Source organism: Meriones unguiculatus, chromosome 7 (assembly GCF_030254825.1).
Source record: "Meriones unguiculatus strain TT.TT164.6M chromosome 7, Bangor_MerUng_6.1, whole genome shotgun sequence".
NCBI classification, from domain to species: domain Eukaryota; kingdom Metazoa; phylum Chordata; class Mammalia; order Rodentia; family Muridae; genus Meriones; species Meriones unguiculatus.
The window spans coordinates 107,106,309-107,130,528 of NC_083355.1; the positions used below are offsets into that span (position 1 = coordinate 107,106,309).

At 39.0% G+C, this 24,220-nt stretch overlaps 1 protein-coding gene across 1 annotated transcript in view; it reads right to left on the minus strand.

The window, feature by feature from the left end:
* The window catches only part of LOC110566760 (cation channel sperm-associated auxiliary subunit beta-like), a 151,511-nt gene extending 129,434 nt beyond the window's left edge, over positions 1-22,077 (minus strand). The window contains exon 1 of the mRNA XM_060388355.1: positions 21,841-22,077. Coding sequence (XP_060244338.1) covers positions 21,841-22,077 — 237 coding nt within the window. The remainder of the gene's footprint in view (positions 1-21,840) is intronic.
* Between the last annotated feature and the right edge of the window lie 2,143 nt (positions 22,078-24,220).

The window sequence follows — 24,220 nt, forward strand, 5'->3', positions numbered from 1 at the left end:
TTATGATAGTATACATGAGCAATCCCAAAATCTCAACCAGAAAACTCCTTCAGCTGATAAACACCTTCAGCAAAGTGGCTGGAGACAAAAATAACTCAAAAAATCAGAAGCCCTCCTATATACCCAAGACAAAAGGGGAACAACAAAGAAATTAGGGGAACAACACCCTTCACAATAGCCACTCATAACAAAGTACCTTGGTGTGAGTCTAATCAAGCAAGTGAAAGACCTGTTTGAAAAAAAAAAAAAAAAACAACTTCAAGTCTCTGAAGAAAGAAATTGAAGAAGATATCAGAAAATGGAAAGATCTCCCATGCTCATGGATTGGAAGGATTAACACAGTGAAAATGGCCATCCTGCAAAAAGCAATCTACAGATTCAATGCAATTCCCATGAAAATACCAACTAATTCTTTACAGACCTTGAAAGAATAATTCTCAACTTCATAATAGAAAAACAAAAAAACCCGAGAATTTCCAAAATGATCCTGTACAACAACAGATCTTCTGGAGGTGTCTCCATTCCTGATTTCAAGCTGTACTACAGAGCAATAGTAATAAAAATGTGCATGATATTGGCATAGAAACAGAATGGCGGATCAATGGGATCTAATAGAAGACCCAGAAATAAACCCACACACCTATGGATACTTGATTTTTTACAAAGAAGCCAAAACCATTCAATGGAAAAAAGACAGCATTTTCAACAAATGGTGCTGGTCCAACTGGATGTCTACATGCAGAAAAAATGCAAACAGATCCATATTTATCACCCTGCACAAAACTAAAGTCTAAATGGATCAAAGACCTCAACATAAAACCAGACACACTAAATTAGTTAGAAGAAAAAGTAGAGAAAAGGCTAGAACTCATTGGCACAGGAGACAACTTCCTGAACAGAACACCAACAGCACAGGCTCTAAGAGCAACAATCAATAAATGGGACCTCATGAAACTGAAAAGCTTTTGTAAGGCAAAAGACACTGTTGTCAGAACAAAATGACAGCCTACAGACTGGGAAAGCATTTTTACCCACCCTCTATCTGACAAAGGGCTGATATCCAGAATACATAAAGAACTAAAGAAATTAAAAAGCAACAAATCAAGCAATCAAGTTTAAAAAAATGGGGTACAGAGCTAAGCAGAGAATTCTCAGTAGAGGAATATAGAATGGCAGAGAAACACTTAAAAGAAATGCTCAATGTCCTTAGCCATCAGGAAAATGCAAATCAAAATGACCCTGAGATTTCACCTTACACCCATCAGAATGGCAACCTTTGAGAAGAGTGCAGGGAATCTTATGAAAGAAGTGGGAAACAGAAAGATCTGGAAAGGAGAGGAACTCCACAAGGAGAGCAACAATACCAAAAAAATCTGAGCATAGGAGTCTTTCCTGAGACTGCTATTCCAACCAAGGACTATGCATGGAGATAACCTAAGACCCCTGCACAGATGTAGCCCATGGCAGTTCAGTATCCAAGTGGATTCCATTGTAATAGGAACAGGGACTGTCTCTGACATGAACTGATTGGCCTGCTATTTAATTAGCTCCCCCTGAGGGGGAAGCAGCATTTCCAGGCCACAGAAGAAGACAGTGCAGCCACTCCTGATGAGACCTAATTGACTAGGAAGAGAAGGAAGGAAAAGAAGTCTTCCCCTATCAGTGGACTTGGAGAGGGGCATGCATGCAGAGGGTGGAGAAAGGGAGGGATTGGGATGGGAGGAGGGAAAGAACCACAGGGGGATACAAAGTGAATAACGTGTAATTAAGTGTAATAAAGTGTAATAAAGAAAAAAAAACAAGGAATGATGTATGCTGGAGAGGTTGTGGAGAAAGGGGAACCCTCTTCTATTGCTGGTGGGAATGTAACTTTGTACAACCACTCTGGAAATCAATCTGGCACTTTCTCAGAAAATTAGGAAAAGTGCTTCCTCAAGATCCAGCTATACCACTCCTAGGTATATATCCAAAATATGCTCAAGTACACAACAAGGACAGTTGTTCAACCATGTTTGTAGCAGCTTTATTTGTAATATCCAGAACCTGGAAACAACATAGACGTCCCTCAATGGAGGAATGGATACAAAAATTGTGGTACATTTATACAATGGAATACTACTGAGCAATTAAAAACAAGGAAATCATGAAATTTTTGCAGGCAAATGGTGAGAAAAGATGATCTAGAAAAGATCATCCTGAGTGAGGTATCCTAGAAGCAGAAAGACACACATAGTATATACTCACTTATAAGTGGATACTAGACCTATAACATAGGATAAACATACTAAAATCTGTATACCTAAAGAAGCTAAACAAGAAGGAGGACCCAGGGTAAGATGATCAATCCTCACTTAGAAAGACAAATGGGATGGACTTTGGAAGTAGGAGAAAACAAATAGGACAGGAGCCTACCATAAGCGCCTCTGAAAGACTCTACCTAGTAGTGTATCAAAGCAAATGCTGAGACTCATAACCAAACCTTGGGCAGAGTTCAGGAAATCATATGAATGAAGGAGGAGTTAGTAAGACCTAACAGGACAGGAGCTCCACAAGGAGCAAATACATCTGGGAACAAGGGTCTTTTCTGAGACTGATTCTCCAACCAAGTCCTATGCATAGGTATAACCTAGAATACCTGCTCAGACATAGCCCATGGCAGCTCAGTATGCAAGTGGGTTCCCTAGTAAGGGGAAAAGGGACTGTCTCTGACATAAACTCAGTGGCAGGCTCTTTGACCTCCCCTCCCCCCAACCAAGGGAGGAGCAGCCTTGCTAGACCACAAAGGAGAACATTGCAGTCAGTCCTGAAGAGACCTGACAAGCTAGGGTCAGATGGAAGTGGAGGAGGACCTCCCCTATCAGTAGACTTAGAGAGGGGCAGGGAGGAGATAAGGGAGTGAGGGTGAGATTGGGAGGGAATAAGGGAGGGGGCTACAGCTGGGATACAAAGTAAATAAACTGCAATTAATATAAAAAATTTAATTAAAAATAAACAAGGAAATCTTGAAACGTTTAGGCAAATGGTAGGAACTAGAAAAGATCATCCTGAGTGAGGTAACCCAGAAGCAGAAAGACACATAGTATCTACTCACTTACAAGTGGATACTAAGCATATAATATAGGATAAACTTACTAAAATCTGTACACCTAAAGAATCTAAGCAAGAAGGAGAACCCTCGGTAAAATGATTAATCCTCATTCAGAAAGGCAAACGGGATAGATAACAGAAGAGGGAGAAAGGGAACAGGATGGGAGCCTACCACAGAGGGTCTCTCAGAGACTCTGCCCTGCAAGGTATTGAAACAGATGCTGAGACTCATAACCAAACTTTGGGCAGAGGGCAGGGAATCTTATGAAAGAAGGGGACTGGAGCATTTCAGGAAGAGCCACAAAACCAAAAATTCTGGGCACAGGGGTCTTTTCTGAGAATAATACTCCAAACAAGGACCATTCATAGAGATAACCCAGAACTCCTGCACAGATATAGCCCATGGCAGCTCAATGTCCAATTGGTTTCCTAGTAAGGGGAACACAGACTGTCTCTGACATGAACTCAGTGGCTGGCTCCTAGATTACCTACCCCTTAAGGGGGAGCAGCCTTACCAGGCCACAGAGGAAGACAATGCAGCCTGTCCTGATGAGACCTGATAGGCTAGGGTCAGATTGAAGGGGAGGCGGACCTTTCCTATCAGTGGACTGGGGAAAGGGCAAGGGAGAAGACTGAGTAAGGCTGGGATTGGGAGGGGACTAGTGATGGGGCTACAGCCTGGATACAAAATGAATAAATTGTAATTAATATAAAAATAAATTAATTTGGAGGCGGGGCAAGATGGCGGCGCCGGGAGGACTCTCATTCTGAGCAGCAGCAGCAGGATCAGCACAGTGCCCAGCAATCAGAACTCGCAGCCTCAAAACATAGTCATTGTGTTTCCCAGGTGAGAGGATACCCCACAGTGGGTGATTCAATCAGCTCTTAACTCACCTGGCTAAACCGCGGGAGAGATCCCAGTTCCGCCAGATGCTTGGCTGCCAGCCGCCAGCCCCAACCCCAGCCCAGAGCCACAAGCCAGAGTCTTTTCCCCTGGAAAAGACTCAAAAAGACTCGGGTTCCACGGGCACCCCAGGAGCCAGCCCGGAGCCAGAGCCGGGGACCCAGGCTCCGGCACAGAGCCCTGCCTGCCTACGTGCCTGATTCGCCGCCTGAGATAGAACTGTGGGCATCAGGGCACCAGCGAATGAGTTTCACTGTCCGGGTGCAAACACACAGGGAGGGAAACGGCTGGTCTGATCTCAGAGCACTCAGCCGACACCCCCACTCCGAAAAGGTCTCAGGAAAATTACCCAGTTTAGGTAGACACCCGGGCTCCCAAAGGCCGGAAAGGCAGACACAGGCAGTTTCTGCGCGCCAGACAGCTGGCGGAGACTGAGCCGCCATCACTCAGCTGTGCTCCAGACACAGGCAGTTTCTGCGGCCAGCCAGCTGGTGGAGACTGAGCAGTGCGCACCAGGGCAAAAGAATAGAGACTGGGAGTCCCTGTCTCCAAAGAATCCACAGGGAAGGAAGGAAAATGTACTGACTTAAATCACCCAATCCTTCCCTGGAAAAAGTCTAGCAGACCGGTGGGGCCGAGCCGCCATCACTCAGCTGTGCTCCAGACACAGGCACAAACAGTTGCTGCACACCAGATGTCCAACTAGGTCACAGCAGCTGATCATTAAATTTACAGCAAGAAACCCAGAAACAGGGCAGCTGTCCTCAGGACTTCCCTGGGTGAAAGGAGAACCCTCTAGACTAACAAAGACCACAGTTAACTCTCAGGTCTCTATCCCTGAGGTGAGCAGCAGCAACTCCTGAAAAAACACCAGCCATCCAGGGACTATACCCAAAAAGCTGAGAAGACATCCTTCAGGAAAAACCAGCTTTCTGCAAAGGGGATTCTCTCCACCACAGGATCCCCAGGAACCACCAGAAAATAACCCCAAACACCTAAGATAGCACAATGTGTAGAGGCTAGCGTAAAAGCTCAAGCAACAAAAGACAGAGCAATATGGCATCTCCAGAACCCAGTTACCCAGGGGCAAGTAGCCCTGGACACCCCAGCATAACTGAAATCCAAGAAGATGACCTAACAACTATGCTCATGAAGATGATAACAGAGGAAACAAATAAGATACATAAAGACATAGAGGAAGATAAACTCAAACAGAATATTGCCATCCATAAAGAAATAGAGGAAGCTGCAGCCAAACAGTTATGGCCTTTAGAAAGGAAATGCTTAAAGCACTGAAAGAAATAAAAGAAACAGAGTTGAAGGAACTAAAAGAAAAACAGGAAAATACAATCAGACAGGTGAAGGAAGTAAACAAAACAACTCAAGACCTGAAGATAGAATTGGAAAAATTAAAGAAAACACAAATGGAGGAAATAATGGAGAGGAAGAATCTAGGAAAGAAAACAGGAACTACAGAGGTAAGCATAACCAACAGACTACAAGAGATGGAAGAAAGAATCTCAGGTGTAGAAGATACAATGGAAGAAATTGATGTATCTGTCAAAGAAAATGTTAAATCCAAAAAATTCCTGACACAGACCGTCCAAGAAATCCAAGACAATATGAAAAGACAAAACCTAAGAATAATAGGTATAGAGGAAAAAGAAGACTCCCTTCTCCAAGGCCCAGAAAATATTTTCAACAAAATCATTGAAGAAATTTTCCCGAAGTTAAAGGAGAGGCCAATTAGAATACATGAGGCCTACAGAATACCCAACAAATTTGACCAGAAAAGAAAATCCTCCCACCACATAATAATCAAAACAGTAAGTATACAGAACAAAGAAAAAATACTAAAAGCTTCAAGGGAAAAAGGCCAAGTAACATATAATGGCAAACCCATTATATGGCACACCTGACTTTTCAACAGAGACTATGAAAGCCAGAAGGGCCTGGACGGATATCATGCAGACCCTAAGAGAACACAGATGTTGGCCCAGGCTACTATACCCCACAAAATTATCAGTCCTCATAGACGGAGAAAACAAGATATTCAATGACAAAAACAAATTTCAACAATATCTACATTACAGAAGACACTGGAAGGGAAAATACAACCCCCAAAAATTAGCTTCTTTCAGGAAAACACAGGAAATAATTAACCTTACTACAGTAAAACAAAAAGCAGCCAAGCACACAACCTGATGACCACAGCCAACATCAAAATCAAGGGATCTAACAGCCACTGGTCATTAATCTCTCTCAAGATCAATGGACTCAACTCTCCAATAAAAAGACACAGATTAACAGAATGGATACGTCAACAAAACCCAGCAATCTCTTGCAAACAAGAAACACACCTAAGACACAAAGATAGACATTACCTGAGGGTAAAGGGTTGGAAGACAACTTTCCAAGCAAACGGACCCAAGAAGCAAGCAGGAGTAGCCATTCTAATATCTGATAAAATAGACTGTCAACCAAAATTAATAAAAAGAGATGGGGAAGGACACTTCATACTCATCAAAGGAAAATTCCACCAGGAAGACATCATAATCCTGAACATCTATGCCCCAAATACAAGAGCACCCACATTTGTTAAAGAAACATTGATAAAATTTAAAGCACATATAGATCCCCACACATTAATAGTGGGAGACTTCAACACCCCACTCTCAACAAAGGACAGGTCAACAAAACAGAAATTAAACAAAGAAACATTGTCTCTGACAGAGGTCATGAATCAAATGGACCTAATAGACATCTACAGAACCTTACATCCAAACACAAAAGAATTTACCTTCTTCTTAGCACTTCATGGAACCTTCTCCAAAATAGACCATATAGTTGGTCACAAAGCAAGCCTCAACAGATACAAGAAGATTGAAATAATCCCTTGTATCTTGTCTGATCACCATGGAATAAAGCTGGACCTCAACAAGAACAGAAATAGCAAAAAGCCTACACACACATGGAAACTGAACAACTTGTTACTAAATGACAGCTGGGTCAGGGAAGAAATAAAGAAATTAAAGTCTTTCTAGAAATCAATGAAAATGAAGACACAACATACCCAAACTTGTGGGACATAATGAAAGCAGTGCTAAGAGGAAAGTTCATAGCACTAAGTGCCTTCAAGAAAAAATTCGAGACAGCTCATTCAAGCAACTTAATGGCTCACTTAAAAACCCTAGAAAAAGAAGAAGCAGACACACCAAGAAGGAGTAGACGGCTGAAAATAATCAAACTCAGGGCTGAAATCAATCAATTGAAAACAAATAAAACAATTCAAAGAATCAATGAAACCAAGAGCTGCTTCTTTGAGAAAATCAACAAGATGGACAAACCCTTAGCCAAGCTAACTAAAAGGCAGAGAGACACCACCCAAATCAACAAAATCAGAAATGAAAAGGGGGACATGACTACAGACAGTGAGGAAATCCAAACAATCATTAGGACTTACTTCAAAAGTCTATATGCCACAAAATTTGAAAATCTAAAAGAAATGGACAATTTTCTTGATCGATTTGACTTACCAAAGCTGAATCAGGACCAGGTAAATCAACTAAATAGTCCTATATCCCCCAAAGAAATAGAAGCGGTCATCAAAATTCTCCCATCCAAAAAAAAAAAAAAGCCCAGGACCAGATGGCTTCAGCACAGAATTCTACCAGACCTTCAAAGAAGAGCTAACACGAATTCTCTTCAAACTTTTCCACAAAATAGAAACAGAAGGAACATTACCAAACTCATTCTATGAAGCCACAGTCACCTTGGTACCTAAACCTCACAAAGACTCAACAAAGAAAGAGAATTTCAGGCCAATCTCCTTTATGAACATTGATGCAAAAATACTTAACAAAATACTTGCAAACCGAATTCAAGAACACATCAAAGATATTATCCACTATGACCAAGTAGGCTTCATCCCAGGTATGCAGGGGTGGTTCAATGTACGGAAATCCATCAATGTGCTCCACCATATTAACAAACTGAAAAAAAAAAAAAACACATGATAATCTCCCTAGATGCTGAAAAAGCATTTGACAAAATCCAACATCCATTCATGTTTAAAGTATTGGAGAGATCAGGGATACAAGGCACATATCTAAACATAGTAAAGGCGATATACAGCAAGCCTATAGCCAACATCAAACTGAATGGAGAGAAACTTAAAGCAATCCCACTGAAATCAGGGACAAGACAAGGCTGCCCACTCTCTCCATATCTCTTCAAAATAGTGCTGGAAGTCCTTGCTAGAGCAATAAGACAGTTGAAGGAGATCAAGGGGATTCAAATTGGAAAGGAAGAAGTCAAATTGTCACTATTTGCAGATGATAAGATAGTATACATGAGTGACCCCAAAAACTCTACCAGGGAACTCCTACAGCTGATAAACACCTTCAGCAAAGTGACCGGATACAAAATTAACTCAAAAAAATCAGTAGCACTCCTGTATACAAAAGACAAAAGGGCTGAGAAAGAAATTAGGGAAACAACACCCTTCACAATAGCCACAAATGACATAAAGTACCTTGGTGTAACCCTAACCAAGCAAGTCAAAGACTTGTATGAAAAAAAATTCAAGTCTCTGAAGAAAGAATTAGAAAAAGATATGAGAAGATGGAAAGATCTCCCATGCTCATGGCTTGGCAGGATTAACATAGTAAAAATGGCCATCCTACCAAAAGCAATCTACAGATTTAATGCAATTCCCATCAAATTGCCAACACAATTCTTTGCAGACCTGGAAAGAAAAATTCCCAACTTCGTATGGAATAACAAGAAACCCAGAATTGCTAAAACAATCCTCTACAATAAAAGATCTTCTGGAGGTATCTCCATCCCTGATCTCAAGCTGTACTACAGAGCAACAGTTATAAAAACTGCATGGTACTGGCATAAAAACAGAATGGTGGATCAATGGAACCTAACAGAAGACCCAGAAATAAATCCACACACTTATGGACACCTGATCTTTGACAAAGGTGCCAAAACCATACAATGGAAAAAAGATAGCATCTTCAACAAATGGTGCTGGTCTAACTGGATGTCTATATGTAGAAAAATGAAAATAGATCACCCTGCACAAAACTGAAGTCCAAGTGGATCAAAGACCTCAACATAAAACCATACACATTAAATCGGCTAGAAAAAAAAGTAGGGAATACCCTAGAACTCATTGGTACAGGACAGAACTTCCTGAACAGAACACCAACAGCACAGGCTCTGAGAGCAACAATCAATAAATGGGACCTCCTGAAACTGAAAAGCTTCTGTAAAGCAAAGGATACTGTCATCAAAACAAAGCAACTGCCTACAGATTGGGAAAGAATCTTCACCAACCCTTTATCTGACAGAGGACTCATATCCAGTATATATAAAGAACTAAAGAAGCTGAAAAGCAGCAAACCAAGTAATCCACTTAAAAAATGGGGAACAGAGCTAAACAGAGAACTCTCTGTAGAGGAATATCGAATGGCAGAGAAGCATTTAAAGAAATGCTCAACCTCATTAGCCATTAGGAAAATGCAAATCAAAACAACCCTGAGATTTCACCTCACACCCATCAGAATGGCCAAGATGAAAAACTCAAGTGACAACACATGCTGGAGAGGTTGTGGAGAAAGGGGAACACTCCTCCACTGCTGGCGGGAATGTAAACTTGTAAACCACTCTGGAAATCAATCTGGTGCTTTCTCAGACAACTAGGAATAGCGCTTCCTCAAGATCCAGCCATACCACTCCTAGGCATATATCCAAAAGAGGCTCAAGTACATTTGCTCAACCATGTTTGTAGCTGCTTTATTTGTAATAGCCAGAAGCTGTAAACAGCCCAGATGCCCCTCAACTGAAGAATGGATGCAGAAATTGTGGTACATATATACAATGGAGTATTACTCAGCAATGAAAAATAAGGAAATCATGAAATTTCCAGGTAAGTGGTGGGACCTGGAAAGGATCATCCTGAGTGAGTTGTCCCAGAAGCAAAAAGACACACACGGTATATACTCACTCATATAAACATACAACATAAGATAAACCCACTAAAATCGGTACATCTAAACAAACTAAGCAAAAGAGAGGACCCTAACTAAAACGCTCAATCCCCATCCTGAAAGGCAAAGAGGATGGATATCAGAAGAAGAAAACAGGAAACAACCTAGGAACCTGCTACAGAGGGCCTCTGAAAGCCAGAAGAAGAAACCAGGAAACAACCTAGGAACCTGCCACAGAGGGCATCTGAAAGCCTCTGCCCTGCAGACTATCAAAACAGATGCTGAGCCTGATGGCCAACTGGCAGGCAGAGTGAATGGAATTTTATGTAAGAAGTGGGAAATAGCAAGAGCTGGAGAGGACAGGAACTCCACAAGGAGAGCAACAGAACAAGAAAATTTGAACACAGGGAACTTCCCAAAGACTCATACTCCAACAAAGGACTATTCATGGAGATAACCTAGAACCCCTGCACAGATGTAGTCCATGGCAGTTTAATGTCCAAGTGGCTTACATAGTGATGAGAAGAGGGACTGCCTCTGACATAAACTGATTGGCCTGCTCTTTGATCTCCTCCCCCTGAGGGGGGAGCAGCCTTACCAGGTCACAGAAGAAGACAATGCAGCCATTCCTGATGTGATCTGATAGACTAAGATCAGAAGGAAGGAGAGGAGGACCTCCCCTATCAGTGGACGTGGGGAGGAGCATGCATGCAGAAAGGGGAGGTAGGGTGGGATTGGGAGGGTAGGAGGGAGGGGCTTATGGGGGGATACAAAATGAATAAAGTGTAATTAATAATAATAATAATAATAATAAGGAAAAAAGTAAATTAATTTTAAAAACAAGAGCTGAAAAAAATAGAGTAATTACTGAGGGACTGTGTGTTCCAAATAGAACACTCTGGGACAAACCTGCAGAACCAGTGTCCTTTATTAAATGTATTCCTTGTTCTGCTCACAGTTCCACATGCATAGCAATGAACATATAACCAGAGGAACCAAACTCCTTCCATCTCATGCCACAAATTCAGTTCATACATTGCTGTTGGAAGAGATCAGAACATGCTACCCTAAACACAGGCCACTTTGGCATAGGGATTATTTAAACCTAAAAGAAACTGTACTTTTCCATTCACCAGCAAAATAATTATTGAGTGTGCTCAAACATACTAAAACAGTGTTCATCTTCCATCATTTCCTTCTTATATATTTCCTAACAGACTATTCCTCTGTTCATCATACTCAGTCTCTCTTTTCTTCTTGTGTCCCCCTCTCCTCTACTTGTTACTTTTGTTGATGTGGTACATTAGCCTATTGGTTTAACCACTTCTTTAGGACCTCACTTCTTTCTACAAAGACCTAGATGCCGCATCAAATGAAATTTGCATGCTGTTTTTCCTGTTGGTCGGTCTTTTGTTAGATCACAAACATCAGCCACAGAATTTGACAGGATAAAGTGTTTCTTACTCTATGCTGACATATTGATCCAAACGATAGCTGTGCTATGTCACTATCCCACCTAGCTTATTAAATTTAAATAAGTAAGAATTAATTTACTTTATACTGCATGTTGTTTGTACAACATGATTATTCCAGTGTTATTCTCAAATTTGTCCATTACCATACAAGTGCAAATAGCCTCCCAATGATTATAGCTAGATATTATCATTTTTTGCCTCATATACAGGCACCTCTCAGATATGCACCAGCTCTCAGTCTTTGAGATTAGGTTGTCAGACTGAACTATGCCCTGCTTTCCTCATACAGTCTGCAATTTACTTCCTTCAAATATTGTTTATCATGCATCCTTTTGCTACCTTTGAAGAATACTCCTTCCTATACAGTCATATACAAAGTTTACCCATTTAAAGACTTAGACAGACTGTTCTATTTTATATAAAGCCTGCCTTAACAACCTGCTTTTCCAAAGCCAGATATAACCACTCTTTTCTCTGACACCTCCCATTCTGTTAATCTCCTATGTTGGATTATATCCACATATATCTCAGAAATTCCCTTCTACAATATTGGAACTAGAAACTGGAACAATTCACATCTCAACAAATTCTATAATACATCTGTGAATAGAAGTTCTGAATTCTATCTATCCATTTATTAAACATCACTGAATTCTAATATGCATTCTAAGATGCAGGAGGATCTTAAAAATATGAACAATATGAATGTAAATTTTTCATTAAAATTTTTCCATTCTTAATGATTTCTGAACTAATTCCATCTGTATATTTCTTTCAGGGAAATATCCTTCTAATTTGATAGCCTCATAATTCATACATCGAGGAAAGGATTTTATATTTGTTCAAATAATAAAATATTTGCCATGTATACTCTGCTTTTAATGGTAAACATTATATAACTTGGAAGTGATATTTAAAAAAACTATTCATATAAAACTTGGTAAGAATTGCCTCACAATGTCCTTACTTGGCATGTGGGCCAGAGTAAACAGATAATACATGAGAAAAATGGAAAAATAATGTCAAGAGAAAAATTAAATGTAAAGCATTTGAATTGTAGATGGAGAAAGGATATAAATAAGAACTCCTGGAAAGAAAACAATCTGGTACTTACGTGTATTATATGTTTCTCCAGTTGAAAATTCAAACACATTCAAAAGTAAAATCATAACATAAATAAGTGGAGCTTCCATCTGTTGGAATAAATAGAAAGTATTTCCATTCAGTTACTTAAAAACCACTACACAGAGGTTAAGAAAACATCTCTTCAAGTCAAAAAAATATTTTCACTTATGTGACAAAAGCAGATGACAGAGCTGGAGATCTAGAGCCTTCCTAGTAAGCACACAGCCTTGGGTTTGACTCCAGCACCCAAAACACAACTGGCCAACCAGCAAAACCCTGAAACAGATACACAACACTTTACTATGTTCTAAATCTGCTATTGAGGATTTGAAATATGTAAACCTATAGTCATTGTGAGAGACAGAGGCGGTGGGCCTCAGGATTTTCTTCAATATAGATTAACTATGGGAGAAGTGAGATTTATGATCCTGGATCAAATATATGATGCAGAACCTGGATCAATAAACACTCCAAGGATAATAGAGTAATAATCTTTTTTTTTTCCTTACTATTTTAACAATACTTTTAGAGAGGTAGTCTACATGGTCTCAAGCATCCTTGGATGTTCTTGCTGTCTGTAACAAGAATGCAAGTCTCTGGTGCTCTCTATACAGGTGTTGTTGCTGTTTTTTCCAGAGTTGTGCTTGAAGTGAACAGATGTGAGGGAGTTGCAACAGTAGGCCAGTTTCTATGGTGACTCTCCTAGTGCTAGTATTCTTCCTCTATGATGAATCTCATTACCTGTGTTTCTATCTATTATAGGCTGAGTCTGTTGTAACAAAATTCACATATTAAAGTCCTAAACCTTAAAATGTGATCCTATTTGGAAAGAGGGTCTTTTAAAAAGTGATTAAGAATAAGGTCAGTGAAAGATGCTCTGACTGACAATGTCTAGTGTCTTTAAAGGTTGAGTAAACTTGGGCATAGAGTTACACAAAGAAAAGATGAAGCAAAGACAGGGACAAGTTAATCATCTACAAATTAATGAGAGATCAGAACAGATCATTCTCTTGTGGTTCTTTTTTTTTTTTCTCTCTCTCTCTCTGACCTCCAAAATTGTGGGGGAAAAAATCTGTTACTTAATCTACCAAGAGCATGGCACTTTGTTTTTGGGCCTTAGAAAATGCTATTGGACTTTGAAAGTGAAGGAACTGAAAAGAGTTTCATGCTGATGCTTTGTCCCTCAAAAGAGAAATGGGTACAGAAAGTAGTATACAATGGAATACTACTCAGCAATTAAAAACAGGGAAATCATGAAATTTGCAGGCAAATGGTGGGAACTAGAAAACATCATCCTAAGTGATGTATCCAGAAGCAGAGACACATAGATAAATACTCACTTATAAGTGATTATTAGCCACATAATATAGGATAAACATACTAAAATCTCTAGTCCCAAAGAAGCAAAACAACAAGGAGGACCCTAGGGAAGATGCTTAATCCTCATTCAGATGGGCAAACAGGATAGAGGTCAGAAGTAGGAGAAGATAAGGAACAGGACAGGAGCCTTCCATAGAGAACCTCTGAAAGACTACCCACCAGGGTAGCAAAGGAGACTCATAGCCAAATTTGGCCATTTGGCAAACAGGATAGAGGTCAGAAGTAGGAGAAGACAAGGAACAGGACAGGAGCCTTCCATAGAGAACCTCTGAAAGACTACCCACCAGGGTATCGAAGGAGACTCATAGCCAAACTTTGGCCAGAGTTCCAGAAACATTATGGAAGAAGAGGGATATGGAAGACCTGGAGGGGACAGGAACTCCACAAGGAGAACAACAGAGCCAAATTACCTGGGCCCAGGGGACAGAGACCAATACTCCAACCAAGAAGCATGCATGGAGAGGACCTAAACCCCCTGTTCAAAGGAAGCCCATAGGCTGCTCAGGTCCCAAGTGGGTTCCCTAGTAAGGTGTACAGGGGCTATCTCTGACATGAACTCAGTGGCCAGATCTTTGATCACCTCCCCGCTGGGGGGGTGCAGCCTTGCTAGGCCACAGAGGAAGATGATGCAGTCAGTCCTGAAGAGACCTGATAAGGTAGGGTCAGATAGAAGGGGAGGAGGTCCTTCCCTATTAGGGAACTAGAGAAAGGGCATAGGAGGAGAAGAGGGGGAAGGGGTGGGACTGAGAAGAGATGAGGGAAGGGGCTGCAGTTGGGATACAAAGTGAATAAATTTTAATAAATAAATATATGAATAAAATTTAAATTAAAAAAAAAGCCAGAAAGGCCTGAGCAGATGGTCTGCCGATTCTAGGAGACCTCAGATACCAGCCCAGACTACTATATCCAGCAAAACTCTCAATCACCATAGATGAAGAAAATATTTCATGACAAAGCCAAATTTTAAAAACATCTTTTCACAAATCCAGCTCTACAAAGGATTCCAACACAAGGACATTAACTACATTAACTACAACCAAGAAAACACAGGCAATAATTTCACACCAGCAAAAATAAAAGAAGAGAAATACACACACACACACACACACACACACACACACACTCATTTCCAACATCAAAATTACAGAAATTAACAATCGGTGGTCATTAATATCTCTCAACACAATGGACTCAATTTCCCAATAAAAAGACACAGGCTATCAGAATGGATGTGAAAACAGGATCCATCATTCTTCTGTATGAAATAAACATACCTCAGCAACAAAGATAGCCATTACCTCAGGGTAAAGGGGTAGAAAAATGTTTTCCAAGCAAATGGACCCAAGAAGCAAGCTTGAGTAGCTATTCTAATATCTAACAAAGTAAACTTTTGGATCAAAATTAATCAAAAGAGATGGGGAAAGACACTTTATACTTATCAAAGAAAAAAATCCACCAAGATGTCAACCCTGAATATCTATGCCAAATGCCAGGGCACCCACATTTGTAAAAGAAATGTTACTAAAGCTTAAATAACAGATCAAACCACACACATTAATAGTTGTCACAAGGCAAGAGGGAACAGCTGGTATGTTAAAGTATATCAGCATGGTACTGTGCTGTTTTTGTATAAGAATAATTTGAACAATAAATTGAGATATGGTCATTGTTTAGCTTAGAAAAACATGCTCTTGTCAAAAATCTTGTATTATTTACCTAAACATTTAAATTAAATGACATTACATTATTAGAACCTATCAGCTTTTCTCAATAACTTAAGAAATACATTATACACTAGGTCTCCATTTGGGTTGGAGACCTAGTGTATGTCATTATTATTATTGTTATCCACAATATTGCTCTAATTCCTATTTTAAGTAGGCATAAAACAACTTTATTGGGTTAGGCTAGGGCTTATCTTTGACGGAAGAACCAAGAACTTACTGGAATAACTTTAAACATTGATGCAAGAAAGGGCTGAGAGAGTTAACTCCAGGTAGACACAGCAGAATTGATCTCGGGCTCCCTATGGTTTTGTCACTAACTGCACACCCTTATATGAGGATTCAGACTTTTTACTTATTCTTTTAGTTTAGTGACGGATGCGCTTCAGGGTTCATGCTGGTTTGAGTGATTTGACCCTTATAGTCTCAAACATTTGAATACTTGGTCCTCAGTTGATGGCACCGTTTAGGAGGTTCAGAAGGTGTCACCTTGTTGAAGGAAGTATGCCACTCAAGGCAGGCTTTGAGTGTTCAATCTCTCTGTTTTATGCTTGAAGTGCAAGAATTGAGCCCTCAACTTCCTGCTCTTGACCCAAGCCATTGCTCTGCCATTACATATTCAACACCCCCTAGAACCAGAAGCCCAAATACACCCTTCTTTAAGTTGCTTTGGTAATGGCATTTTATCACACTAGTAGAGAAATAACTAATAAAAGCATGTTTCAAGTTCATTACTACCTAGCAGCAGATGAACTTGGAACCAAGGTCCTTGGACTCAACACATTTTGTCAACACATGAAAATGCCACAAAATAAAATTTTAATTAGATCAGAAACACGTTTCTATTTAACCTATCACTAAACTTGGTGACACCTTTATCTCATTTTTCCTTCATTACAGCAATTTCCCCTAAGTTGATATGCCCTTTTTTCAACAGTCATTTCCTATCTAGAGAGGCTGTCTACATATCAGCTGGAGTGAAACCTGGACAACTGAAAATTTTCCATAAGTTGTTTCTCTAAATTCACTTTTATTCAGTAAAATTAGTATCACAGCTGCTCTACCCTGACTTACTACATCTGACAGCTTCTGTAGAGAAAAGTACTTGATTACTTCTACATCTTCCTTGTTCAGGCATATAAATCTCAATTTGTTATATTCAGATGGTTCATCTTATCAGGCCATTACACCATCTCTTTCACTAGTCAGATTCAAACTTGGAAGCTACATAGTGGAAAAATGGCAATGTCTTTCACTCTTTTTCAACTTATTTAACAGTTAAACTGACAACAGTTAAACAACTCTCATTACTCATGCCTTTAATTATTGTGGGTTTAATTATTGTGGCTATGACAGGCCACACATTTAGAATTTCCCTTTTTTCTGTCACCAAATACTGAATTGTACCAAAGAAGGAGCCCACCCTCTCTCCATCTTTTTAATTTGTAACTATTCCTTTGTCATAGAAAAGTGATTACATTAAACTATTATAGCAGGAAGCTTATTTTAATATTCATTATTACAATTAACCCTTAGTCCTTCCTGATTGCCTTTTCATTTTATATTTTATCCATTTTTTTTCCCTGTGCAGAGTCTGCAAGTAGATTGAAGATCCAGTATCAACTGAATTTACCCCACTGTCTAAGACAATATATTTCAGGTGTTTTTCTTCGGTGACAACGTTGTGAATTTAACCAATGAAGAAGCCTACCTCCTCCAAATCTGATTCATTTGTAGCTATAACATTGTCACAGAAAAGTGATTACATCAAAACAATATTATAGCAGGGATCTTATTTTAATATTACTGTAATTACCTTTAATTGTACTATCCCACGTTGCCTTTTCTTTTGTTTTTGTTTTGTTTTGTTTTGTTTTTAAATTGGGTGTTGTTGTCTTAAATTTAGCCTTGTTTCTTCTATGTAGATTGATGACCCAAGTGTCAAGGGACGAGTTTTCACAGTTGGCTGTCTTAGCAGTCCCCCTTAACTTTGGTAACAGCCAATCAGCTGCTACTAAATACAGAACCCTGATAAGCAAAATCTAAAGGATAGGCAGTTGGAATTTCCAAGTAACTGCCTCCATCAAGAGGATCAGAGATTTTTCCTTTGAAAACATATGAGAAGTAGTTTTCCAAACCTATAACTCTTTACATAAAATCTATTTTGGGGTGTTCAGATGCTTGTTGAGTACCTAAGGGAAAACATAACAGCCAAAGGGTCATTCTGTCTCTATACCTTCAAGTTTAAGGCAACTGTCAGAACCTCATATCTGTCTTGAAAGAAAAATAGGACTTAAAAGAAATACTTGAAAAGAATAAATGACAAATGAACTTACTGGAAGATAAACAAGTAAACACACAAGGTATAAAGAGTGGGAAGAGCTGTGTGCGCAAAGAATTTGCCAAGTTTCTCCCATATTCATTGTTGTGTGGATGCTCTTTTAAGGTGCGCAGACTCACTAAGGGTACCCAGAATGAAGCTGAATGACTTCCTCAGTACCAAGCAGTCATAAATGGGCATAAAGATGACATATAATGTTGCAGTGGTGCCTTTTAATCCCATTTTCTACCCATGCTTTACTTTAAAAGAGCCTTCACAGGGCCATTTAAAACCTGTTTTGTATACATACTACAGAAGTGTTCTGATCTCAGTTTAATGTGTTCCTGTGTAAGAAATAACTCTTTTCTTCTTTCCTGGTGACCTTGAATGAAAGAAGCCAGTCCTCAACCTGAAAGAACAGAACACAACAAAGCATCTCTACTAGAAATAACTCAGTTCCCAGATACTGGGGAATCCTTTTTGTTGGGGGTTGTTTTGGGCATGAGAAGGTGGTTAAGATTTTGCAAGGAAGCAAATTACAAGTTTCAGATACTTCTGGCAATGCAATGATAAGCTATTTCCCCACACAGTACCAGGACAGAAACGTCTAAGCAAGGCTGAAGGAGTGTACTGATAGTCCTAATCTGACTGGGCAGTGGTGATACCTAATTTTAATCCCAGTTTTGAGAGGCAGAGGCAGACAGATCTCTAATTTCACAGCCAGCCTGGTCTACAATGTAAGTTCCAGGAAAGCCAGGGCTGTACAGAGAAACCATGTCTCATAAAAAAATTAAAAATTATGAAGCTGTTAACACTGGTCTTCTTCCACCCTTTACATTTTGTTCATTTCCCTGTCTTGGGTGCTCTGACATGTTTCCCACTTCTAAAGACAAAGAATCTTTCAAGCAGACACTGATGAATATAGCACTTTGATATGGATGACTATTCTGAGCAGCTCATTAGTGAATCATTATCTGTATTGGTACAATAAAAGATGACATTCTTCCTCCTGATAAACATATCAGATTCTGGGCATCCAGCCAAAGGGGCTAACAGAAAGAAGAATGACTTTAGAGTTTTTTTTTTTTCAATACTTCTGTCCTTACTAAAATTGTTCACTGAAAAAATGTAAACAAGTACAGAGAAATTATTTCCACACAAATCAGCAATCAGGTACAATGGCTAATAACAAACATATTGCTATTTTTAATCTACTTACACACACATAGATGTATATATATTACATGAAGGGGCCTTCTCTATGCAGTTCAACCTTACCAGTTACTCTCACCATTTTATCACCTAACATGGTTTTTCAAACCTGAATAATTCATAATAAATGGTTGCATTCAATTTACTCAAATACAAAACATTCTTTTGTTATAAGCTTTCATATATGAATAATGTGAAAATGAATGATCCTAAACAAAAATTCTGTACCTGTATTTAAAAGCATGTTTGTTGCAGTAAGTAACAGAGCATGCTTATAAAACTTATACTCAGGAGAAAGGTGGAAAGATCTTAAGTTCAAATCCAATAGGAGCTGTATAAATGACATCTTGCTCAAATAAAATGGGCTGTGGGTATAGTTTAATGGTAGATTATTTGCATAAGAACCTGGGCTCAATCTACAGCAACATGAACACACAGACACAAATAACATACATACATGCACACACACACACAAACATACACATACACACTCAAATACACACACATATATATGCACACTCATACACACATGCACACAAACTCACACATACACAAACACACATATATACACAGATATACATATATTAGGATATGAACATGCTTAAGACTCATGATAATGAGAAATTTTTATAAATCCAACACTCAAAATTATATATTACCTATAATACTTAATATTTTAATTTATTTACTATATAAAAAGTACTATCTTGCCACGTGTTGTGGGAAATGCCTGTGATCCCAAGGAGGCAGAGACAGGAGAATAATGAGTTAAGTACAAAGTGGGCCACACAGTGAAACCTCGTCTCAACAACAAAACCAGAACCAAAAAGTATCTCATTGTTTCACTTCTCAAAATGATGTAAACACATTAAAATGTGGTGTTGCCAACTAAAATAATATACAATACATGAGTGCTTGTGAAGTTAAGTCACTTGAGCTAACCATGCTCCCCACAAAAACCATAGACTAATGTAAAGGAATTTCAATCCAGCAACATGGCTGCTCTGTCAAGGAATCAATCCAAAGGCCTTCTAGGTCTTTATGATCCAGAATGCAGACACATCCTGAATTACTGTATGGTATGGCTGGAATATAGACATACTCTTAGTACACACCTTTAATTCCAAACAATGAAGGTAAGGTTAAGTTTGTGGAAGGAAGCAGCCAAGTTTGAAAATGATGTCTAATTGAGGGGTAGACAAAAGTGAGAAATCAGAGAAAGATTTGACAGAATGAGTCAGAAAGAGGATATGCCTAACTCCTAACTCACACAAGAACAAGGAACAGCACAGGAAAGACAGGTAAGTTAAGAGGCAAGATAGACACAGAGATAGAGAGACACAGAAACAGAGAGAGGGAGACAGACACACAGAGAGAGAGGCTGTGTGTGTGTGTGTGTGTGTGTGTGTGTGTGTGTGGCATTTTTACAAAGACAGGCTACAGACAGGTAAAGATAGAACAAGCCAAAGACTGGGAAGAAGTTGGAGGATTAGAAAATATTGCCAAAGTTAGTATGAGACCAAGCAGAGAAATTCAGGCCATCTCCTTCACCTGGGCCCAGGGGGGGCTGCAGAGACCAACTCCAATGAAGGACCATGAATGGAGAGGACCTTGACCCCCTGTTCAGAGGAAGCCCATAGGCTGCTCAGTCTCCAAGTGGGTTCCCTAGTAAGAGGTACATTGTCTGTGACATGAACTCAGTGGCCTGCTCTTTGATCACTTCCCCCTGTGGGACATAGCCTTGTCAGGCCACAGAGGAAGATGATGCAGCCAGCCTTGATGAGACCTGATAAGCAGGGTCAGATAAAAGGAGAGGAGATCATCCCTTATCAGGGGACTAGGGAAAGGGCATAGGGGGAGATGAGGGAAGGTGGGTGGGACTGGGAGGAGATCAGGGAGGGGGCTGCAGTGTGGATACAAAGTGAATAAATTGTAATAAACAAACAAACAAGCAAATAAGTAAATAAATAAATTTATTTTAAAAAAAGGAAATTCAGGCCATTACTATTATAGTAAAAAAGTCTGAATTTATTCCAAATTATAAAATTTTTATACATGTACAAATATTTGAACATATAAACAAGTAAAATTTTGGCTGAAAAACAGTTTCCAAGTGGCTGATGAGTTTAGTAATATCAAAGAAAAAAAAAGAAATTTGAAAAATTACATTTAAATAGAACTTTGGGTTAGTTTATTTTTAGACCATAATTACATATGTTCAAAAATCCCAGTGGTTTCTTCTCAACAGTCTGGTAAGAGTTGCAATTAATATACTTGGGTCATTTTTATGATTCCTGCTTTAAAAATCATGTAAAACGAAGTGAATGCCAAATAACAATGCTATATTTTGACATGGGCTGTAACTTTCTATGTTATGTGAGAATTCATAAATCCGTTGTTGACTAATCTCCTTCCTGTTGCAAAAAGCAGCTATAGTCTGGCTCAAGTTATTCCTTCCAGTGCCCCAGAATATGAAAGAGAAACTAACAAATTTCTTATGGGATCAAGATAGTGTTTTATAATAACGTATGGATGGAGGAGAAGCCTATGGCGATTGCGAAGGCCTTAATGCCGGGCACATCCAGTGAACACCTTCAGGTGGTCACGCACTTACTGGAAAAATAGAGCAGGCGCCAATATCATGAAGATAAAGGCCATGGCGAGTGCGCCAGGCCAGCCTGCTGAGAATGAGACCGGTGAGGTCAATTTTAGAGCACCTTTCACATGTGTTACTGAAAGATTCATGTATTTCACCTACCAGGTCTGCCAAACCAACAGCTCCATCAAAATTCCTGACCTCCAAACTGCACCTGAAATTGCCACTGGAGTTGAGATGGCTTTGAACTTTCATGATTGTTAAATAGACTAAATCATAATAATTTATTTAGTATTTAATATCTATAATTTGGTCAGTATTTTTTCATATATAGTATGTTGTGTGTATGAAATTGAGCAAATTAATTGCCGAACATATAACTTCTGTTCTTCTGCATAGCATTCAAAGTTACTATTTGAATTGAAATATGTTTATTATACCAAGAAATTAAGGATATTTGACCAAGCTTAGAAGTAAACAATTCCAATTCATTTAAAAAAGAAAAGAAAGAAAAAGAACGTTAGGGAGGAAGAGAAAAAGAACAACCACTGTTAAGAGAATAGCATTGTGCAAAACTAAATCAATCCAAATAATGATGCTATATTTTGACATGGGCTAAAACTTTTTGTGTTATCTGATAGTTTATAAATACATTTTATAAATGATTGAGTTTATAAATGACTAATCTCCCTCCTATTATGAAGTTTCCTTTGTTTCAATCTGGCTTCCCAGCACCATTTTGTTTTTTTTTCTTGTTACAAGTGAGTAAAGGTCAAGAAAAGCCTAAGCAAATACAGAGAGATGATTTTTGCATGGTGCTTTAGTTTTTTTTTATTGTTGGCTCCTAACTGTCTTTCTCTCCAAGAGTGCCTATTAACACAAGAGTGTTTGCATCTACATTTGCACATAAACTTTTCAAGGACATAATAAACACACATGTTTACACTGAGTACATCTTCAACTGAAAAATGCTTAAATAAACATGATTAAAATATTAGAAGCTTCACCTCTTAATATTTTATACGTGAGGGTTCTTTTAAATGAAGTTTTCTTTGTATTGATTTATCTAAGATATCTAGGAGTGTGATAAACCAAGAAAGACTATCTTTTCCTCAATTTTTATATTAAATATTTGCTTTAAAATTAATAATTAGATCATTAAAACTGAATTAAATATATGACATGTGTAAAATTTAGAATTAAAATTAGTAGAACACAGAAAAGTTTTAATTTTAACAGAAAATTAAAATCTAGTTAAAAAAAGAACAAAGCCTGTGATGTGTTGATAAAGGCTGATCAATTCTGACAAGCGTCTTACTGGGTGTAGGATGTTGATAGTGCAGAAACTACGCCTGTGCTGAGAGTAGAAGGTTACAAGTAGAAAATGTCTGTGCCCACTTTAAAAAGTTAAATCTAGGCTCCTGTTCTGTTCCCTGTTTTCTCCCACTTCCGATGTCCATCAATTTACCTTTCTGAATGAGGACTGATCATCTCAGGGGGCCTTGGAAAGACCCTACATCAAAGCAGATGCTGAGACTCAGCCAAACTTTGGGCAGAGTATAGGGAATCTTAGGAAAGAAGGGGGAGATGAAAGACCTGGAAGGATCTAGAGCTCCACAAGGAGGACAACAGAACCAAATAATCTGGGCCCAAGGGTCTTTTCTGAGACTGATAGTCCAATCAAGAACCATGCATGGAGATAACCTAGAACCCCTGCACAGATGTAGCCCATGGCAGCTCAGTGTCCAAGTGGGTGTCCTAGTAAGAGGAACAGGGGCTGTCTCTGACATGAACTCAGTGGCTGGCTCTTTGACCACCTACCCCTTAGGGGGGCGCAGCCTCACCAGGCCACAGAGGAAGACAATGCAGCCAGTTCTGATGAGGCCTGATAGGCTAGAGTCAGATGGAAAGGGAGAAGGACCTCCCCTATCAGTGGACTGCCGGAGGAACATGGAGGAGAAGGAGGAGGAAGGGTAAGAGTGGAAGGGGCTACAGCTGGGTACAAAGTGAATAAAGTGTAATTAATAAAAAAAAATAATTTTTTTAAAAGAAAAAAGTAAAATCTATTAAACAAACAAATTAAACTAAAAGAAAGTAAAAATCTCAATGTTCAAAAGACTATCACTAACACAAAAAATGGTTTCTCCTAAAAGAGCATATAAAAATTGACCAGTACTTCATATTTTACAAGTCTGAAAATATTACTTCAAAATTCACAGTGGCAAAGAAATCTGATCAATACCACTGGTACCATAAAAATCTAGAAAATACCTATGTAACAGTTCTATTTAGATTCTAATGAGATATCTAGACTATGAAGAATTACAAAGGTTATTCCTACATTATAATAAGGTATATAATAAAGCCTAAAATATACTATTTATAAGATTAGAAAGTG